General features: G+C 32.9%; 3 protein-coding genes and 1 long non-coding RNA gene across 6 annotated transcripts; 1 reads left to right on the top strand and 3 right to left on the bottom strand.

Annotated features, from left to right (window-relative positions):
• Window positions 1-5,819: 5,819 nt before the first annotated feature.
• Window positions 5,820-11,158, top strand: LOC112766605 (SNF1-related protein kinase regulatory subunit beta-1). 3 transcript variants are annotated; one of them, XR_011875546.1, is made up of 5 exons: window positions 5,820-6,463; window positions 9,067-9,245; window positions 9,362-9,524; window positions 10,159-10,625; window positions 10,707-11,158. XR_011875546.1 is itself a non-coding variant. In XM_025812504.3 (4 exons), exons 1-4 carry the CDS (start codon window positions 6,269-6,271, stop codon window positions 10,474-10,476), a joined length of 855 nt encoding a protein of 284 aa, XP_025668289.1. In that variant the 5' UTR covers window positions 5,820-6,268; the 3' UTR covers window positions 10,477-11,158. The 3 variants fall into 3 exon arrangements, 2 of the variants coding, with proteins under 2 accessions (XP_025668289.1, XP_072079443.1); XM_025812504.3 differs by having other exon boundaries at window positions 10,159-11,158; XM_072223342.1 differs by lacking the exon at window positions 5,820-6,463 and adding an exon at window positions 6,796-6,981 and having other exon boundaries at window positions 10,159-11,158.
• A 373-nt stretch (window positions 11,159-11,531) lies between these two features.
• Window positions 11,532-12,154, bottom strand: LOC112766609 (uncharacterized). Its single transcript, XR_003184443.3, has 2 exons — window positions 12,032-12,154; window positions 11,532-11,918 (listed from the first exon to the last, which is right to left on the bottom strand). It is a non-coding gene; the product is annotated as an uncharacterized lncRNA (long non-coding RNA).
• Window positions 12,155-14,147: 1,993 nt separating this feature from the next.
• On the bottom strand, window positions 14,148-16,372 carry LOC112766607 (calmodulin). The gene is made up of 2 exons (XM_025812505.2): window positions 15,898-16,372; window positions 14,148-14,919 (listed from the first exon to the last, which is right to left on the bottom strand). The coding sequence occupies exons 1-2, from the start codon at window positions 15,971-15,973 to the stop codon at window positions 14,546-14,548; spliced, it is 450 nt and encodes a 149-aa protein (XP_025668290.1). The 5' UTR covers window positions 15,974-16,372; the 3' UTR covers window positions 14,148-14,545.
• Window positions 16,373-18,632: 2,260 nt separating this feature from the next.
• On the bottom strand, window positions 18,633-20,866 carry LOC112766608 (calmodulin). The gene is made up of 2 exons (XM_025812506.3): window positions 20,524-20,866; window positions 18,633-19,376 (listed from the first exon to the last, which is right to left on the bottom strand). Exons 1-2 carry the CDS (start codon window positions 20,597-20,599, stop codon window positions 19,003-19,005), a joined length of 450 nt encoding a protein of 149 aa, XP_025668291.1. The 5' UTR covers window positions 20,600-20,866; the 3' UTR covers window positions 18,633-19,002.
• Between the last annotated feature and the right edge of the window lie 592 nt (window positions 20,867-21,458).

Genomic DNA, 21,458 nt, shown 5'->3' with positions numbered 1-21,458 from the left:
AGACTATTGTACTAAAGGTGTAGACATTTTGAATATGCCCGATTAACAATTTATGAGCGAAGTTAGTAGAAACAACACTAGTAATCCTAATGTCTATTTTAACTAGTTCTTCGAGTAGTTAGTGATAACATGTGAGAGAGCTATATATAGTACGATTACGCTTAAAATCTTATGTTTTGCCTGACTTATCAAGTTATAACTGATTTTTTTTAATTATAAGTAATGAACCAAAAATTTTGTTTGGTTTTCATTTACAATAATTTTTATTGTAGCTATTGATCATGATATATATTATAATAGAATAATTATAAAAAATAATTTTTAATTAATATTAATTAAATATTTATTATAAAAATATTATTTAAATTTTATTTTTTAAAAAATTTAAAATTTAAAATTTAGAATTTTAATTAAATTTAGGGTCTAGAATTTAAAATTTAAATTTAAAATAAAAAATACCTTTAAAAAATTAACTAAAAAAATAGTTCTTTTATTAAACTCGTTAGACCAAAGCGAGAATTGAGATTTTAGTATCTGAAATAATTTCTTAATTCTTAATTAATTGAATGGTTTTATGGCCGTAATATTTGACTGCTAAGATGTTATATAATATATATATTGTTATTAAATGTATTACATCTTTGATTATGAAAATATTCTGTAAATAATTTAAATTATCCGCTAAAGACTGTGTTCAGCTAACAAATCCAGCACTTTGTCTGCTATCCATTTTAAAATAATAATATGATCTAAAATAGTATATTTCAATTGTTTATTATCTACTAACCTGTCACAGTCAGATCCACCACTTCAATTTAATTCATACTATATAAATTATAAAATACCATTTGCAATTTTAGAAATAGACAATCTTATCGCCTTGCAAGTTTCAATCTCGAATATATTAACACAAACCTCAAAATAACACTCTACATATTAAACAAGTTAAATGTAATTTTCAATATAAAAATCGATGTGATTTCACAAACTGATATAATGTAATTAAATAAGTTATTAGCTAGGCTAATTTTTTTATTTATTTCCCTTATCAGTAGGTCAACTTTGCTTGGATCATAACCTTGAGTTTTTCATAAATATTTTAAACAAAAAAATGGATAGAAAAAAAAAAATCTACTAACTCTGCTTAATTATGAGATAGTAGTAATAATTATCATCATTTTATACATATATTTGGATTAAATTATATTATTTATTATTAATACAGATCTTTTTATGATCTGTTTGAATTTGTTTTCTATATAGAAATGATTTTAGCTCATTTTAAAACTTAAAATAGACTTATAAAATTATTAGAAATAAAAAAAAAAGTATATAAACATAAAAATTATCCGTTATACATTTATGTGTATTATATACTATTTCATATTTTTAACATAATAATTAGCAGCTAAAATACTAAAAAAATTTATAATAAAATGATCACAAAAATAAAACTTTTTGCAATAAACTAATAAAATATTTTCATAGTACAATAATAAAATATTTCATAAACACTAAAAATCAACTATTTATTTCGTTTTACTTTTACTCATACTTTGATTATATTATTTATAAAATTTAACTATAAATATAAATTTAATGATATTATATTATTTATAAATAAATTATATGTATTTTGAATAAGTATAACACTATTGATAAAAGTGAGTATGGAATAAATTTCTATGTTTTTTAAATATTTTTTTTTCTTTAATCAGGCTTAACTATTAAAAATCTCAAGCTATATCTTTTAAAATCTTGTATCTCATTAATAATGGTTCTATGCAGAGATATACAGAAATTTTATTTTATTGTCTAACTAAATATATAACGAACACATCAGCAAATTAACATGCTAAGTTAGAGTGCTAACATGATAAATTAATCTTTTTTGTTTAGACTTGACGAAAAAATGCTTGTAAAGACTGTATTGTATTACAGAAGTAAAAGACAGGAGTTGAAGTAGACTGTTTTTATTTTAAGGGAGTCAAATTGTCATTTTTAAAAAATAGACAGAGACCGAATTGATAGTTCATTCTCATTATTATACAATATAAAGTAGTGTTCATATTTTGGTCGAAATAACTCACGACCATAAACTTAGTAAAGATTGGACCATTTTAAAAAAGTCTAATAAGCATGCAAATCCAATTTCAAGATGATCATTGTTCCATCTACTTGACTTGTTTGGAGCAATGGGTTATATGACTCGCGACTCACCTACTTGCAGTGCAAGTAAAAAATTCTCACTTCACTACTTGTCTACTTTTAAAGGAGTTAAGTTTTAAAATGGTTCCTGAAGTTACACTCGAAGCTTAAAGTGGTCCCTAAAATTAATAGTTACTCAATTTTGTCTTCGAAATTACACCCGAAACTCATAGTAGTCCCTCAGGCAGTTTCCGCCCATCACTAGTCATCGAAAAGTTGAGGTGGACTGATTCCTATCATGTTGGCACGCCAATGGTTACTGGCATAGCAAACGAAACTTTTTTGTTTGCAATATGGTCCATTTCTCCTTTTAAATCCTTAATTCCCAAATTTTATTTCCTCAATTCTCTTTCTCATTCTCTTCTTCTTCAACCCCATTCTCTACTATCACTCTTCTAAATCCAATCTTCAATAACCTCTATTATATAATCTGTATTTCAAGTCATCGCCATCACCATCCTCATCAAATTCCTCATCATCACTCAAAATGTACCTCAATCCTTCAAGCCTCATCTCTTTGTCAGTCTCCTCAAACAAGTCTATCAGTGGCATCATCACCGGCTGCACCACCTTGTCTTCCTCTCCCTCTCCAACAACCTCCCCTGCAACAGCCACCTCTGCTGTCTCTTGTGCCGCAACCGCCTCTCTTGCTGATAGTGTCCTACTGCCATCTGCACGTGACCCGCCCACGTCGTCCTGCTCCTCGTCATCAAAGTTGTCCCAGAACGTCACCACGCGTCCCTTCCGAAATGGCTCTAACACCATGCCGGAAGAGTTCTGTCGCGAAAGCTGAGACTGGAGTAGCGCGCTGCTGGCAAGGGCTAGTTCCATTGGGTTGTCGGCGGTGAATGTGACCTCGGATGGGGAGCTGTAGCGGGTGAAAATCCGGCAGGAGAAGTTGGCCTTGGCTACGAGTGAAGGGGAAGGAAGGCTGGGACTTCATCAATGTTATCGTTGTTGTCAGCCATGTGGTGGTGGTGGTGAGTTGAATCGCCGTCGTTGGAGATGGATTGAAAGTGTTCGAGGGAGTTGGAACATTGTGTGTGATAAATTGATTGGTAATCTATAGAATTATACAAAATTTATTGGATTTTATTTTGTCTTGGTTATGAAATGATGTTTTTTTCTCTTATCTTTGGTACTATACCAGTTGAAAAATTTATACTATAATTTACTATGGTTTTGTTGATAAATAATTATTGGTGTTTTACATTGTTGTTGCATTGATGATTGGGTTTGGAAGAGTGAGGGTAGAGAATGAAGTTGAAGAAGAAGAGAATGAGAAAGAAAATTCAGGAAATAAAACTTGGGAATTAGAGATTTAAAAGGAGAAAGAGACCACATTGCAAACAAAAAAATTTTGTTTGCCACATCAATAACCGTTGGCGTGCCAACATGGCAGGAATCAGTCCACCTCTGCTTTCTGATGACCAGTGATGGACGGAAACTTCTTGAGGGACTACTATGAATCTCGAAGTGTAACTTCGAGGACAAAGTTGAGTAATTATTAACTTTAGATACCACGTTGAGCCTCGAGTGTAACTTCAGAGACCACTTTGAGACTTAATTCATTTTTAAAAATATCTACAAGTTTAATAATCTCTCTCACGTGAAAAAACTCTCCTCATATTTTAAAAATAACTACTCATTAAAATTATCACTTTCTTTATAAATACCTTAGCAATAGCAATATCAGATATTCTGTAAATTTTTGCAGGGTTCTACACTATCATTCAGGTAAAGATATTAAATAATTTTACTATTCCGGTGAATAAATCAAGATCTTTGTTTAAAAAAAATATAGACCTCATGTTTAAATCCTTATCAATTTGATTTCAAGTATCACTTTGGAAATAAAAGCCAATTTAAATAAACAACTTAATTAAGTTTTTTTGAAAATAGAGTTTAAAACATAAGAATTTATATTAAAAGCAGCTTATAAATAAATTATTTTGTATTTCGAAAGTTATCGTAAAAGTATTTATTTTAAAATTGTGTAATAAATAAGAATGGTAAAATAAGGAATAAGTATTGTTTTGGTCCCTAACGTTGAGGGTCAGAATCGAAACCGTCCTTAACGTAATTTTTAATTTAGAATCATTCTTAACGTTTTTTTCATATTAAAATCATTTTTTTAATAAAATTTTCTATTTTATTACTAAATTACCCCTATCTTAATAAAAAAATTATAAAATAAAAAAAAGAAAAGGATCCGAGAGGGAGGGGAGAAAGGAAAGGGTCAAGGATGCGCCGGGGGGGGGGGGAAGGAAAAGGGGAAAGGGAGAGGGAAGGGGGTAGCCCCCGCGGCCGTCGTTGTGAATCCCAGTGTCGTCGTCGAGAGGGAGGGGAGAAAGGAAAGGGTCAAGGATGCGCGGGGGGGGGGGGGGGAGGAAAAGGGGAAAGGGAGGGGGAAGGGGGTAGCCCTCGCGGCCGTCGTCGTGAATCCTAGTGTCGTCGCCACCAGCTTTGGGTATCCGAGAAAGAGAGAGAGCGCTGGTGGAGGGGAGGAGGCCGCTGCCATAGCCGCCGCCACCATCGCGACACCTACATCGTCGCCGGTCCGCCCACGAGCCGCCGCCAGAACCGTGAATAGAGGAAGACGTCGTCGTCGTTCATGCATGCTTCTGCCGCCGTGGAGTGCGTCGCCGTGAAAGGGAGCCCGACGCGAGGAGGGCAGCGCGCGAAGGAGAGAGAGAGGGGGATCTGAGGCTGAGCTGGGTTCCTACCACCACCGATCTGCTCAGCCGCCGTCGCTCCGTCACCCACGAGCTGCCGGTGGTTCTGTATCTGCTTCTTCTTCTGCATCTGCTTCCGATTCTGCTTCTGCATAAGCATTTGCTTCTTCTTCTGCTTTGCCTTTTGCATCTGCTTCTTCTTCTGCATCTGCATTTTCTTTTGTTTCTGCATTTGCTTCTACTTTGTTTCTGCTTCTGATTCTAATTTTGTGTGTTGATTTTGTTGTTGAATTTGATGTTGTTGATTTTAAATTTGATGTTGTTGAATTAGATACTCATTGAATTTGATGTTGTTTCTGCTTATGAATTTGATTATGATTCTTATTATTAGTATTTGATGGGAGTAAGGGAGGTGGTGGTGGTGAAGTAAGAGAGGTGCTGGTGGTGGTAAATGTGCTGGTAGTGATAAAGAGTATTTTTATCCGTAAAAAGTTAAAAGGATGATTTTACTACGAAAAAAACATTAAAAATTATTCTAAATAAAAAATTACGTTGAGGACGGTTTCGATTCTGACCTTCAATATTAGGGACCAAAATAATACTTATCCCATAAAATAATTTTTAAAAATGAAAGAAGTCAAATTTTTTAACTTTATCAAAAAATTTTAAATAATTTTTTAAAAAATTAAAAATATTTTTTAAAAATAATATCAAATACTATTAATATAACTTTTTATAAATCACAGTTCAAAAAAATAAATTTTAAAGCGTTTTAAATAGACCCTGAGTAGTATAGATAAAGATAAGAATTACAAAAAGAGATTTATATTTTACGGCAAATATGAAGAAGCAGATAATAAGCGCGAATTCCGATTCAGCACGCGCGTGTGACTGAAACACCACTTCTTGATTCTTGTTGCATTGCAGATTTGCAGTACATAAAAATCAATAATAATAAATTTTACATTAACCAAATTTTCCCAATAAATTTATTTTTATATTTTTTTTTAAAAAGAAGAAAGAGGCTCCATTTTTCCTCTTCTGTAATCTCATTCTCCTTCCAAACAAAACTCCAAAAACCAACGCATAAGATTAGCGTCAGAGACACACAAGCCGATAAGAACAACACCTCTTCTTCTTCCTCTTCTTCCACAAACTCACCACTCATTTAAAATTAAAACGACCGTCGTTTATTCTTCCCTCTTCCTCTCCTTCCCACCCTCGCATTGCGCCCTTCACCGAGCATACATAAACGACGCCCTTTCCCTCTCTATCCCCTGTCGTTTCTGCCAATTATTGTTATTTTTTTAAAAAAGGAAAATATCTGTTGCGTTTGGCTTTGTGGAACCGTTCACACGTTTTGTTTCTTCCTTTCTCTTTCTCCAATGGGAAACGCTAACGGCAGAGAAGACGGTGCCATTGGCACCGCCGGCGACACCTCCGCCGCTGACTCCGCCGTACGTGGAGCTCACGCGCCCGACTCCCGACCTCCCGTTCGCGCCTTCTCCACCGATTCCATGGCCAATAGCCCGCCTCAGAGTCCTCGCCGCTCCAGATCGCCGATCCTCTTCGGACCTCAGGTTCTCTCTCTCTCTCTCTCTCTCTCTCTCTCTCTCTCTCCATTTTCGTGTGTTCGTTTTAGCTTGAATTTGATTTGGAATGGTTAGATATTTGTAGAACTTCGATTTTGGATGGTCAACTAGGTGCTATTGATTGATGTTTCTCGTAAAACTACTGACGTTGTGTTCTTCTTAGCACCGAAGAATCTTCTCAGTTGAAATAGAATTCGCTTGTTTGTTTTTTACTTTTTTATCTTTTCCCCCGTTTTGAACGGATCTTGTTAATTATGTTGTTGATGGATTTGGCTCTTCCTGGCATGGATCATGTACATTCGATTATTAGTGCGATGCAGATAGAGAAAGCATCGAGGTGACCGAGCTGAATATGGAAGACGAGTTGTGTGTCAAAAACACGACGAGGAATGGACCAATGGTGCAGATCTAGGTGGCTTATTGTTTTTCGTAATTGTGGTGTATGAGTATGACCATATTGAATGTTCCCTGCAGTGATGATGAAATCTCATTTTGGTTCACTTCGAGTTAAGAACGTTTTTACTGGATTTAATGCTTCATTTCTTCAAGTTCCGATGATATGCAACATGGCTTTCACAAATTTAGATGATTCTGATTTCTGTCAGAGTTTTAGTGGTCACTCTCTCATTTTTTTTTTAAGTTGTTTTTAGAAAAAAATGTTTTCTCAAGTTGAATTGATGGAGCCTTGTTTTCATGCTAGTTCTACTTGTATTTGAGAGCTGTGTGAATAGCATTACACCATTTGAACCTGTGGATCTGTCCCCCTAGATTTTCTAGTATACTGGGATACGTAGTTAATTCTTCCTGCCATGGAAATTGCGTTCAATAACTTCCTCTGGATCAATTGTGTAAACTTTGCTGTTCTGAATGACTGGATCTTAAAGGGACTTGTGTCTGGCAAGAATCTCTAGAGGATTAATTGAATAACCCTGGCCAATAAGTTCTCCCCCCTCTCCAAACAACACACACAGAGACACATTCAAGCGGCTATCCTTAGTTGTTCTCTAGTAGTTCTTGTAACACGGATGTATGCAGATCCTTTTTATCTTTACCTTTTATATATGGCAGGTTTTTCCCAGTTGCACTGGATTTGTGTTTTACATATGAAGATTTTCGCTCTATGTAAGTAGAGTATAATCTTGTGAAAATTTTTTGCGCATTTCAGGTTATTGGGGCTGTGCTCAGTGGAAAAATCATTTCCTAGTCCATTAAAAAGAATTGTCAATATGTGGAAAATGAATTTCCTTCTTACATGATGTAAATTGTCTTCCAAAATTGAAGGTTGGAGCAGTAGTGCCCCTTACAATTTACTCTTATTTTTAATTTTCTCCACCTTCCAACAGTCTTGGTTTGGCTTGAATCACACTACCACTTTTAAATCATTCAGATTCAATAAATGTGATTGTTAAGTTTCATATTGGCTAGGCATATGGTCAAAGTCTCTTCTATATAATGATTTGGACAATCCTTAAGCTCAAATCCAAATGAATTACCAGAGTATAATAGTATATCCTATACCAATTCAGGGCCTACCTGCAAGCCAGAAGGTGGGGTAGGTGGGTGGGTGTGCTTGTGCATGTTAAGTTCACCATTGGTTAGGTGTATCATCATGAGCCATCCTTCTACAATGAGCTTTCTTATGCATTAGATCCCATTATAATCTCAATTCCAGTAATGCTTACTATTTTTCTTATACTTGGCTTCAAATCTGTGTACAAGATGATTGCCCATTGTCTAAGTTGGCAAAATCCCTAGTGGTTAGTGTTAGCCATTTGCGTTTTGCTAAAAAACACCAGTGAAGTTCTATGGTTATATTGTCTTATCAATTCAAGAACATCAGATGACATTCCCATTTATGTATCTTATAGTTATTGTTTCATCTAAATGTAATTACTTACAAACTATTGCTCAAGAAAATGGCTTGTGTACATGTGCAACAATAATCAGAAGAAGCTGCACCCTTTGTATTTAGAAGTTCAAACTTAAGGATCTGTATTAGGAGAAAGATTTTGTGATATAACTGATGGATGTTACTGAATTACATACAGCAAGCTTTATAAATACATTTTTAGTACTGCTCATTAAAGATTTCCTAATAAAGTTGATGTTTTTATGAAATATATGATTTATGTAATTTTTGTTAGGTAGAGAATAGATAAGAATTGATAGGCCTTTAGTATAACCTTGTTGGGAGTGATGTATACACTATGTACAAGGAGTGAACGATACCTAAACAACTGTACCTTATGCGCATTATTATTAATTCATTATCAACATCAAAACAAAAAATCTCTGATCAATGTGTTAGCATGCAATTTGATTTTGTTTTGTAACTGGGGTGGGGATTTTTCCTGGCTAAATTTGGCTTCGTGTAGCAAAATTTTGTTCAGCTGGCAAATTTGTTAGGTTTGAAGTTGCTTGTTTTTATTTGTTATTATTATTTATATAGATTAATGCTATAGTCTTGCCCAATAATATTGTTGTGAGTATGATATGGAAATGTGAAATCAAATAGTTTTTTTCGGAAGTCTGTGACCAGACATTAGCCAACTGTTTTCTGTAACTTGTGGCTTCTTTCCTGTGTTTTTCAGGTTCCTCTAGCTCCACTCCAAAGGGGTAATGGCCCCCCATTTGTCAATCAAATGTGGCAGAATGAGTCTCATGGTATTGTTAATCACCCTCCTGAGCAAGGAATCCCTGTCATGATTACATGGAATTATGGTGGTAATAATGTGGCTGTGGAGGGATCTTGGGATAACTGGACATCTAGGTGAGACTTAATGACTCCTGTGACAGCAAGGATGCTTTTCAGTGTTTGATTTGTGCATATTCTGTATTTGAAATAGTAATATATGTATGGTAACACTCAGTTTTAATTACTTGCAGGAAGGCATTGCAACGAGCTGGTAAAGATCACTCAATTCTTATAGTCTTGCCATCAGGTATTTATCATTACAGGTTCATTGTGGATGGGGAACAGAGATATATTCCAGAACTTCCTTATGTGGCTGATGAGATGGGGCACGTCTGCAATCTTCTGGATGTTAATGTATGCATCTTGCTTTCATTCTTTTAGTTAAACTGAAAAAACTTGTTATGATGCCATATTTTCTGTGATATCTGTCCTCATGTACACTTAATTGTGCCTGTGACCCTTCTGCATTATTCTAGATCTACTCTTTGGTAAGGGCGTTCACTCCAATTAGGTTGTTATAAGATGAACTTGACATATAACAAGCAAGTGTCCTTCTGTGTAGTGAGGAGTGGGAGGGCAGGTGGGCTGGGCAAGAAAAGAATAATTCATTATTGCTGCATGCCTAATGTGGATTTAAGAATGAACATACACAAACACATAATTATGCACCCTATTATTGGTTTAAGGAAGCGACTCGAAAAGTTTTGGAAACCCAGTTTTCATGGGTTTTTGGCTTTGTGAGCATTAGAGTGATGTAATAGGACTATACCTTCATTGTTTTCTTGTCTATGGAATTTAAGGTTGATGTTCAACATGATGAGAAAAACTGATTATGAAGAATTTTTATATATAACTTTCCCATTAAACCCAGCATAACTGCATTAATTGATTTGTGGAAGTATCATTTCCGTTTCCTGTTTAATGAAAATCGATTTGCTTCTATTGAGTTATTTGAGTAGTCTTTATGTGAACGTCCTTGTATCTGCAGGATTATGTGCCAGAAAACCCTGAAGGTGTGTCCGAGTTTGAGGCGCCAGCCTCCCCAGAATCCAGTTATGGTCAAGCGTTCCCAGCCGAGGAAGACTTTGCAAAAGAGCCAATGGCCGTTCCTTCACAGCTGCATCTTACTGTACTAGGTATGGAAAACTCTGACATAGGTTCCTCGTCAAAGCCTCAACATGTTGTGCTAAATCATGTCTTCATAGAGAAAAACTTGGCCTCAAAATCTGTTGTCGCACTGGGACTTACTCACAGGTTCCAGTCGAAATATGTTACAGTCGTCCTTTACAAACCACTCAAGAGGTAAATATGTGACCCGGCTGTACTTTATAAAATCTCCTTTTTGTTTTTTGTTTTTGTTCTTTTGTAGCTTCAGTCTGTAAAGGTGAAAGGTTTGAATAATACTTCCAAAGGTGTTATATGAAGGTCTTGTGTCTATAGATATGCTTCAAAAAAGTAACTCGCGCTCCTTTTTTCGATTCTGATATGTGTCTTAATCTTTAGTCTTTCAAATTCTGACTTTCTTTCTTGGTAAAGTATTTGATGAGGTTTCCACTGGGAGTCTCATTGATAAGGCTGGCTATTTTATTGCTAAGATGTCTCCATTCCTTATGGTAACCTCGTCCAATACTTTGCCTTCTTTCTTTCCTTTGTCTTCTACATCCTTGAAACTTAAAAATGGTTTCTTCAAATATGATGTTGAAATATAATGCTGGAGGAGAAATTTCGTTTGGTTATGCGGTTATGCTTGCTTCCAACGAAGAAATGTTCAACTACAAGGCTCATGGGGAAAGTTATTCTAAGTCAACCTAATGGCATATTGTTTAGATTTCTGGAAGTCCTAGACTATATGATCAAATTCAAGTCTAGCTTCTATAATTTTTGTAACCACTTTTTGTAATATGAAAGCTAGAACAAACATGCTACGATATTTTTCAATTGTGGACGCAGGGTCGAGTCTTTACTATAGCAAGGCCACTATTATGAAATCTTTTTGGCTTTAACTAGAATCCAAAAAAAAAAAAAGAGAAAAGGACAAATAGGTCCTGACCTTTTGTCCTGCGGACATTTTCATCTCTGACTATTGAAAAATATTTTTAAGTCCCTGACCTTCATAATATTTGGACAGATCAGTCCCTCCGTCTAAATGCCTCCGTCAGGGACTGTTCCGTCCAAATGTTTCCGTCAGGGACTGATCCGTCCAAGTTTTGTGAAGATCAGGGATTTAAAAGTATTTTTCAATGGTCAGGAACGAAAATGTCTGCGGGATAAAAGGTCAGGAACCTATTTGTCCTTTTCTCAAAAAAAAAAAAAAACATGATTTATTATGAGTTCATTAATTAAGAACTTTAGATTTTCCTCTTCATCCAAAAACCTCGAAAACCACAATCCTTTTTTATAACAAGGAGTTACAACACGTCCCATGTCACATTAGAAAATCATATACATAAAAACTAGGCAGATTGATGTTTGGCTAATCATCGGATTCTGACTATCGTAGCTAAAGACTAAGAGTAGCACAGGGTGAGGGTAGTTATTGCTACTATTATTACACAAGGCCAACACACAAAAACATGAAAGTTCGAAATCACAGAGTAAACACAAGATGCAGAGAGACGCTTGTTTGTTTTTGGTGTTTAAAGGATGATGCATCCACGTTCTTTGGTTCTACGTCTCTTGGAGCAGCCTCTGCTATTCACGCTACCAGTATTCTTCTTCTTCGCTTGAACTTCTCTCTTCTTCTGCCTCCTGCATATTGCACACAACAAAAACCATTGTTTTGAATGAAATAATTGAAGGTGAAACCCATCGTTATGGCAAAACAACAAAGAAGTGCATTAAAGTATAATTATTCCACGAACCCCATATTCTTCGATGCTCACAGGTATGATTGCATGACTAAGATGCCGTTCACTTTGGAACAAAAATCATAGATATTTTTCTTCTCCATCCCACTCTTGAATTATTTTTATTTATTCCTTGATGATCCTTTATTTAAAAAAAAAAAAAAAACTCGGTTTCTGTTAACCACTCTTTTTTATTGTTAATTTCTTTATTGACTACTTTCTTTTTCTAACATTCTATTAACTACTTTACTAAGGCCCAACTTCTAAGATGTTCTCTTATATTTGACTCATTTTATTTTATTAAAAGAAAAGGCTTTTGAAAAGAGGGGTGATATTTATATTTTATACGCCAAATTTTAATCATTCGTGACATGATGGTAGCTTTATTCTATTCCGAGTTTCCCACTTTGAAGTAAACCTATGTATCAAACTAGTTGCATCGCGTACCTAGAAACCAAATAAAGATTCCCACTAAAACAGACTTTATTCTAATCGTGAAACATGAACATGAACATCATTGTAACTCCAAAGCATGATGCATGAAGATTCAAAACGAGTGTTCATACTTGTATCCAAAGCGAGAGGTCGTACATGATGCTTATCACTAAGAATTTTGATATGGTGACATGAGGTGACATTATTAACTTTATTTTTCTTAAATATAAAAAATGCTCTTAAATATGACCGATTTAGAGAAATTTATATATAAAAAAGATTAAAGTAGTTGATGTTTAATTTTTTTTAACTAAAATGAATTTAAGAACTTCTAGTATTTGAAAAAGAATCTTGTCTAAAAATTTTTCCGGTTACACAAAAATAACAACTATTTCGCCGTAGTAACAAATTAAAAAGAAAAACATTTTGAGATGAAAGATCTCAAAATGAGTTATGTTTATTTAAAAGAAAAACTAAGAGAATAAAAGAGGCAGCATAAAACATGAATTTCCAACATGCTCAATCATATTAAAAAGTAATGCTAGTGTGTTATTCGAATCTAGATTCATACCCCGACCAAAGGTTTCAGTGCAGAAGATACAAATAAGACACCAAAAAGGCAAAAACAAAGCGAGAAGGTATCAAACTTTTTTTTTTTTGGGATAGAGCTAAATATGAATTTAAACTTGAATTCCTTTTTCTTGGAGAGAGAGCTTAACATGAAGTCGTCACCACGAGAGATAATGCCTTTAGAAATTATCTCTAGGAAAAAATCATAAAAAAAACAGGAACAAAAACAAAATCAACGGATCGGAGATAGGTATTTCCCATCTTCAATTTTAAAAAATTCAAAAGATATATTCGTTAAGACAAACTCTTCCAAAAAAAAAAATGATAAAATAAAAATTAAAAATATAAACTTTTTTAATTTAAATAATAAAATACACACATAATAAAATTGTAAATTCAACAATATTTAATATTCCTATTTTACCATTTTACTAATAGATATTTTTTCTTGTGCTCTAGTTACATTCTTTACTCAAGTATATTTTTTAAACATCGAATTAAAGAACATGTATAAAAAAAATGGGAACACCCTATACGGCCTACGCATTCAATTATCCATGTTTAGTAGCTAATGCTTGTTTTTTTTTAATCTTTTTCTTTGGGTTGTGTTGACCACTTGTGCCATTCTAACATAATTTTCCTCGAATTTTATGGTGCCTATAATATCTAACTTACTTGTTATGACAACTTTTGAATATTTAATAATTATTTATTTTTATATTTTTAAAATTAAATATTAATTTCTAACTCTTTTTGGTAAGTTAAGCAAACACTTTTAGACACCGTAACAATCACCTTTAATTGTTTGGGTCTGGGATACCAAAAATCACCCGATATCCTATTACCACAAATTTGATCAATCAAATTCAAGTTAACCACCAAAATAGCAACCTCGTTCGAAATAACCTAGTTGGCGCTTGCTAAGTTAAATGGTTGTATAAAAAAAATGTGCAGATATTTATTTTACTAAAAAAGTTGGGGCATTGCACTAGAATACTCTAGAGTCTAGACGGCAAGACGGGTATGAATTTCAAATGAAGAAAAGAAATAAAGAATATTCTTTCCTCTCTAAATAGGCAAGTTAAGAAATGCAAAATGATCATAGAAACAATCATATAGCATAAGATGATATTAACACTATTAGCCACCCACATTTATAAAGCACCAAATTGCAAACAATTGTTCTAGGTTCATGATGATGATAATAATAATAACCAAAGAGAGAAAAAAGAAAGAGACAAAAAGAGAGGACCAAAAGTTAAGTGCCAATGCATGGTGAGACACAAAGCTAATCCAAACTAATGAAAGCAAGGGACAGAGCAAACAAGCATGATAAGTAATGAGCAAGTACCAATAATATAAAAGCAAACAAACCCGACCAACAAAAACTAAATATGAACCCAAATTTGATGTCCTAATTTGAAAATAGGATAATTTCTCATCACAACTTATCTGCCCTGTCCCTTTTTTCTGTTCATATGCATTTTTTCAAATTTTGATTTGATAATGGTTTGATTAAGGTCCTCACTTAGCCATCATGACTTTGACAAACTCCTCGTAGTTGATCTGCCCGTCGCCATCAACATCGGCCTCGCGAATCATCTCGTCAACTTCCTCATCTGTGAGCTTCTCGCCGAGGTTGGTCATGACATGGCGGAGCTCAGCTGCGGATATGAAACCATTTTGATCCTTGTCAAACACCCGGAAGGCTTCCTTCAGCTCCTCCTCTGAGTCAGTATCCTTCATTTTGCGAGCCATCAGGTTAAGGAACTCGGGGAAATCAATAGTACCGTTGCCATCGGCATCAACCTCATTAATCATGTCCTGAAGTTCTGCCTCAGTGGGGTTCTGCCCAAGCGACCGCATGACGGTACCAAGTTCCTTGGTAGTAATACAACCTGTTTACATGTATAAAGTTAGTTAAGTTGTCAATTGTCAAAAAATATATAAGTAATTGAACTCCACAACCAAAAAGCATGATCCACTTATTCCACTATAAAGAACAGATAACTAGACCTAAATCAATGTTCCTTTTCAAATCCTACTCTCTCTATTTTGTCCAAGGAAAATAAAAGCATTAAACAAAGTTTGATTTTGATGCTGTAAAACATTTTCTACAATCCTCCAAACACATCCATTCTTTTGAATGACCATTCATGTAAAAGGTAAATATTCTTTCTGTGGTGGCCTTATGTAATTAGATGTGCATGTAAAAATATTTTATATCGATAGTGTATCAGAATTAAATTAAAAAAAAAAAAAGCTATATCAACCCTAGTATTGACACCAACTAGAGGTTATTCTCATCTATTTTGCACAATTAAGAATCCAACTCCAACATTCCACTACATTAATCAATAGATGCATTCATCACTAATAGCATATGGAAACGCAAATAAACTAATTTACCCAATTATAACAAGATACTAATGCTAATCTAGAAGAGGATTAGTGATTAATCAAATATTTTTACATAGCACCAGAACTGGATATCAAAATATGCAAATTTATAAGAGAAAAAAAAAACACAGATCAAATCTCCGGTTACAAAATCATATGATTAGAAAGGGACTCACTAACCACAAAATATCATGACAAACACGATCACATGCTGCATTAAAACATGCTAAAAAAACATATACATGCTGAAAACTAATTGAAAGCAAAAATGTCAATCCTTCACAAAAATCAAGAGCTAAAAGTCAAACGAGAAGGAACCCTAACCCTAGATCAAGCAAAAAAGCAAAAAACAAATATCATTTCTAGAAGGAGGAATATCAGAAAACCGATATATGCAAAAAGAGAAGAATTGGATTTAGATCTAAGAAACAGAGAGAAAAGAGGGAAAAGGGAATTAGGGATCTGAGAGAAGAGACCATCGCCGTCCTTGTCGAAGAGGCTGAAGGCCTCCTTGAACTCGGAGATCTGTTCATCGGTGAGTTGATCGGCCATTGGAGAAGGTGATTGGGGAGCGAGAAAATCTGAGAGAAAGTGAAGGGAAAAAAGGGAAGAGAAGAAGAGTGCGTTTATTTAGAAAACGAAAGAAGAGAAATATGCTATTTATATACACTTTTACTCCCTTTCACTTCCAATTTCCCACTTTCTCTCTCTATTTCTGGAATAATTTCTTCCTTTTTCTGTAATTTTTTTTGTTTTTCTGTTTAAGAAAAGAATCTTATTGTCATTTGGTTTCATAAAATTATGATTGAATCCTCCACCGTACCCGTGACAATTATCTTGAAAGGACAACAAGATATAAAAAAAAAAAATACTAAATTCGACTCCTGATATTTTTTTTGAGACTAATTAGTTCCTGTGCAAAAAGAAAAACAACATTGACTTTTTTAGAACAGTAATTTCGTTGTCTTTTCGAGATAATTGTTAGGAGCTATTTTAAATTTTTTTCTAAAATTTTTATTTTTTTAAATTATAATTTTTAATAAACACAAACAACATTACTATAATAAAAATAAATATAAGAGTTAAATCTAAAATTTAATTAATATATAATATTATATTAGACTTTTTTAATTTTAATAAACATAAATTAATTTTAAAAAATTTTACTTTAAATATTTTCAAAAACATATCTGTTTTTTAAAAATTATAAGTACAAATATATAATTTTTTTTATTTATTAAACGTGTTTTAAAAACCACAAATACCTATTTAAAATTTTTTACCAAACTAAACTTTAATTTTAATATTATACATAACTAATCATGTTTATATATTCAATTAACAATAAGAAATATATTATTGATAATAATTTATAATAATGCTATGTACGCATAATAAATTAGTTTTAGAATATATATGTTATTTAATTTATTTTTAATATATATTTTATATAAATAATTAATTTTTTATATACACATAATATAATTGATTAAGTTATTATTTGTGTAAATTTAGTAACAAACTAAAACTTTATAATTACTCACATAAAGTTATTAAATAATAATTAAGATATTAACATGTATTATATAAGCAGTTTAGTTAAATATATAATAACGATGTTCAACTTCATCTTCAAAATTAATTAGTGCATGAAAAAGTTTATTCCTAATATTCTAATAACGTTGTGAATTTATTATAACGGTCCTAATAAAACAGTACTACCTTTTTTGCTAAAAATAGCATTTCCAATAATATTGAGTTTTAGTTTTTGTATTGATATGTGCTTTTACAAAACAAAACGCACAATAATTATATAGAATAATACATAATCTTTTATTTCTTAATATTGTCAAGAAAATTAAATATTTATGTAGTAGCAAAAAATCTGTAAGTATGCGTAGAGTTTTAAGTAAAATCTCATTACTTTTTGAATTACAAGAAATAATATATATTTTTTTCCTTAAAAATATAGTTTCAAATTTGATTTGTGTGAATGGCAAAGAGAAGTTTCATACTTTTCATTTTATGATTGTTGAGCTAAGCCAAACAAGTTATATAATAAAGTAAAGGAGTGTAAGTATAGGGAGAATGGTCAACTTTGCTAAACCAACTTTGTAGAGAAACTTCCACTCAAGCCGAAGTGTGTCTTAAAAAGGTTGATGTTTCAAAGAATTGGGACACAATTAATCAATTACCTTGATATTTCCATAAGCATTTCTTTGCAACTCTTACTTGACAATGACATAGATGGTTGTGGATTTTGTAGCTTTTTTTAAGGGAAGATTATTAGTAGTTTTTTTAATGGTTTAATTAGTAGTAAATTCCTATAATTTTAAGTAAATTTTTATTTAGATCTTTATAGTTTATTAAATTTGTAACAAAAATATTATGTACAGACAAAAAATCAGTTAACAAATCAGTTATTGTGTATTTATATATAAATACATGTAATGTTGAACTCATTTTCGATATGTATTTTACATTTCAATATATATTCTATATAAATGACTGATGTAATAACTGTGTTTTAGTATACACGTATCGAATTTGTAATAAAAGAAAGGTGATGGTCTATCCATATAGTTTAAAGGGGAAGGTTCTTTCTTCTTCATAGAGAAAAGGATTTCTTCCTCCAAATATGATACTCGTTATTGTTGGGTCCTACTAATTCATGACTCTGGAAATTTGTTTCATGGTGTAAGAAGATATAAAGAGATACATTTGGTTTAAAGTATTGCAAATCATACACCAAGTGCCTGATAAACCACATTTATTATATTTTTAATTTGAAACTTTATTTGTTAAAGTTAAAATAATAAACTAAGGGATAAAATGATCCCAAATAAAAACCCCAAGTGGTAGTTAAATCTCCAAAACACTTTGACAATTGCATTAATTTACAAAGATCACAAGCTAGCTAAGCCAAGTGCTTTCTTTTAATCTCGTTCTTTTGACCACTTTACTCAGCACAAATGCTTTTAGACCATGATGGCATCATTGTACAACTCGAATTTATAAGTAAATTGCAACACATGTCTAGATCCAACCTACCTACAAGGTAGGTTGTGCTGTGAGTTTTAACTTTTAAGAGGTTTGGATTCTTCAAACTTTGAACTTAAAAAATAGAAAAATTCACTTAATATCTAGCTTTTACTTTCTGAATGATATTCTTTTATCAAACAACTATATAGAGCTTTCTTTCATCATCAAATGATCCCAAAAACAATGATATAGCATAAGATGATATTAACAGTAATCATGTGAAAAGCACAAATGCAACCAATTGTTCTAGGTTCATGATAATAACCCCAAAAAGAAGATGAAAGGTGAAGTAGCATTGCATGGTGAGACACCTAATCCAAACTAATGAAACAAAGGGCAAGATCAAACAAGTAGGATAATACTAATAAACAGTACACCAATGAAGCAAACAAACCTGACCAATAATAAAAACTAAAGACCCCAAATCAACATGTCCTCTAATGAAAATAGAATTCTCATAAAAACTTATCTGCCCTGTCCCTTTTTCTGTTCATATGCTCTTAAATAAAATTTTAAATTGTAGTTTGATTGGCCTTTTCTCACTTAGCCATCATGACTTTGACAAATTCCTCATAGTTGATCTGGCCATCACCGTCAACATCAGCCTCACGGATCATCTCGTCAACCTCCTCGTCTGTCAGCTTCTCACCGAGGTTGGTCATGACATGGCGGAGCTCAGCTGCAGAGATGAAGCCATTCTGATCCTTGTCGAATACACGGAAGGCTTCCTTAAGCTCCTCCTCAGAATCGGTATCCTTCATCTTGCGAGCCATCAGGTTGAGGAATTCAGGGAAATCGATGGTACCGTTCCCATCAGCATCAACCTCGTTTATCATGTCCTGCAGTTCTGCCTCAGTAGGGTTTTGCCCAAGCGACCGCATCACGGTTCCAAGTTCCTTGGTAGTAATACAACCTATACCATGTTAAAAAATAGTTTAGTCATAAAAAAACAAATACAGAGGATTCAAGCATACAAGGAAAAAGCATTCTTCACTTTAAAGAACAGGTGCTTAGATCTAACATTCATTTTTCTTTTCAAATTGCATTCTTCAACTTTGCTCAAAGAAAAAAGTTTCAAGAAATTGACAACAGCAAAGCCTTATCCTTAGAGGGTGTTGGCTACATAGATCAAATGACACCATAGTTCCCATTCATAGATCATATCTGTGTTACGATGGCAGTAATGTAAGTAATTCAAGAGTGTTATCCATAAACACTTCAGCTCATTTTTAACTTTTTTGCATCAAATTAAGAATCAAGAAACCAACATGATAAACATATAAATGTATTAATTAACAGTTAATTAAGAGAGCACCAGTGCTGAGCTTTATTTTATTTTCTAACAATATTCCAGATCTCTTACATGAATGATTTGACATTGTTTTCATCTTCGGATGCATGAGTGGTCCTCCTTAATTAACTATTCTGCCAACCATCCTTGTCATTGACTATGCATTACAGGACAACAATTTCAAAAAAAAAAATCGAAGTTTCAATTTTATTATCACACACATTGATAACTACACAGACAAATAATAGGGACCAAAATACTCCTTAACTGTACTACACAAACACAAAAGGGGGCCACACATTTGCAATTCCAAACACATGCAATCTTGATTTATGAAACAACAAAACAATCAATCAATCAAACAAACAAATCTCAAGCTACAATTAGAATAACAGTAATGCATAAATTACAACTAGCTTAATTACTAAACCATCCCAATGATCCAACAATATCCAAACTCATTAACACATAACATCATCACATCAAGGATCAAATGCCACATTACATAACGGCAAAACATAGTAACAGCCCAATCCACGGAGAAAGAATCAACTGCAGAAAAGTCAAACGACAAGAAACCCTAGATCAACAAACAAAAAAACGTTTCTATTTTTTACCATTTCTGAGAACACGGAATCAAAGAAAATTCGACACATGCAAAACGAGCTGAATTCAAAATCAGATCTAAAACACACGGAAGAAAAAAAGAGTGCAAACAAAAAAAAATCATAGAAAAAAGAAAAGAAAAGGGATCTGAGAGATAAAATACCATCGCCGTCCTTATCGAAGAGGCTGAAGGCCTCCTTGAACTCAGAGATCTGTTCGTCGGTGAGTTGATCGGCCATTGAAGGAAGAAGAAGGGTTGTGTTTGGGGAGCGAGAAAATTTGAGGTGTTTGGGAGAGAAAACGGAACGAAAATGAATGTGTCTGTGTTTGTGAGAGAAAATGATATCATATGTAACGAGGATTATTATTATTTATTTATTAATAATATTATGCTCAATTTATATTTATTTTATTTTATTTTATGTGGTAAAAATTAAAGTTCTTACAAGCTTCGTATTGGGGTCTCTGTTGGGTTGGGTTTGAGTCAACCCAATAATTTGTTCGTTATTTCCATTCTAAATTTGTCTATAACTATAAAAAATTAGTTATTAAATTAATTATTTATATAAATTATATATTAAAATAAAAATATATATTCAAAATATAATATATATATAATGTTTTGAGAGTTACATGAAGGTCGAGTTTAAATTTAAATGTGAGGTCGAAGCTCTTCTAAAAAATGATTTTCGACTTAGGCCTACTATGGTGGTCTCCATTTAAATTATTTGTGGAGAGATGAGAAATGGTATCTACAAGACACTTTTATGTTTAAGTTAGTATGAATTTAAAGAATTATATAGTATATCTGAGTGGTGTCAGTGTATTTATAAGTGATGAACCAATAACTACCGTTAGAGTAGTTTCAATATTAGTGGTGAATAACCGTCTCTTTTTTTTCTAGAAGTTGTTGAGATCTCTCTTCTTGAAATAGGTAAATGAGAGATAGTAAAAATTAATTATAATTCCATCAAAAGAGAGTTATCACTTTGTAGTATTTTGTTCAATCTCTTACTCAATAGTTATCGTCTGAATTTTTTTTACCTTGAATTTAGCTTATGTTTTAGGTTAAGATATGAATATATAATATTTTTATTT

The sequence above is a fragment of the Arachis hypogaea genome, chromosome 17, assembly GCF_003086295.3.
Source record: "Arachis hypogaea cultivar Tifrunner chromosome 17, arahy.Tifrunner.gnm2.J5K5, whole genome shotgun sequence".
In the NCBI taxonomy this organism is placed as follows: Eukaryota; Viridiplantae; Streptophyta; class Magnoliopsida; order Fabales; family Fabaceae; genus Arachis; species Arachis hypogaea.
Note: the sequence above shows the minus strand (reverse complement) of the source record. Positions and strands in the feature narration are given on the sequence as shown.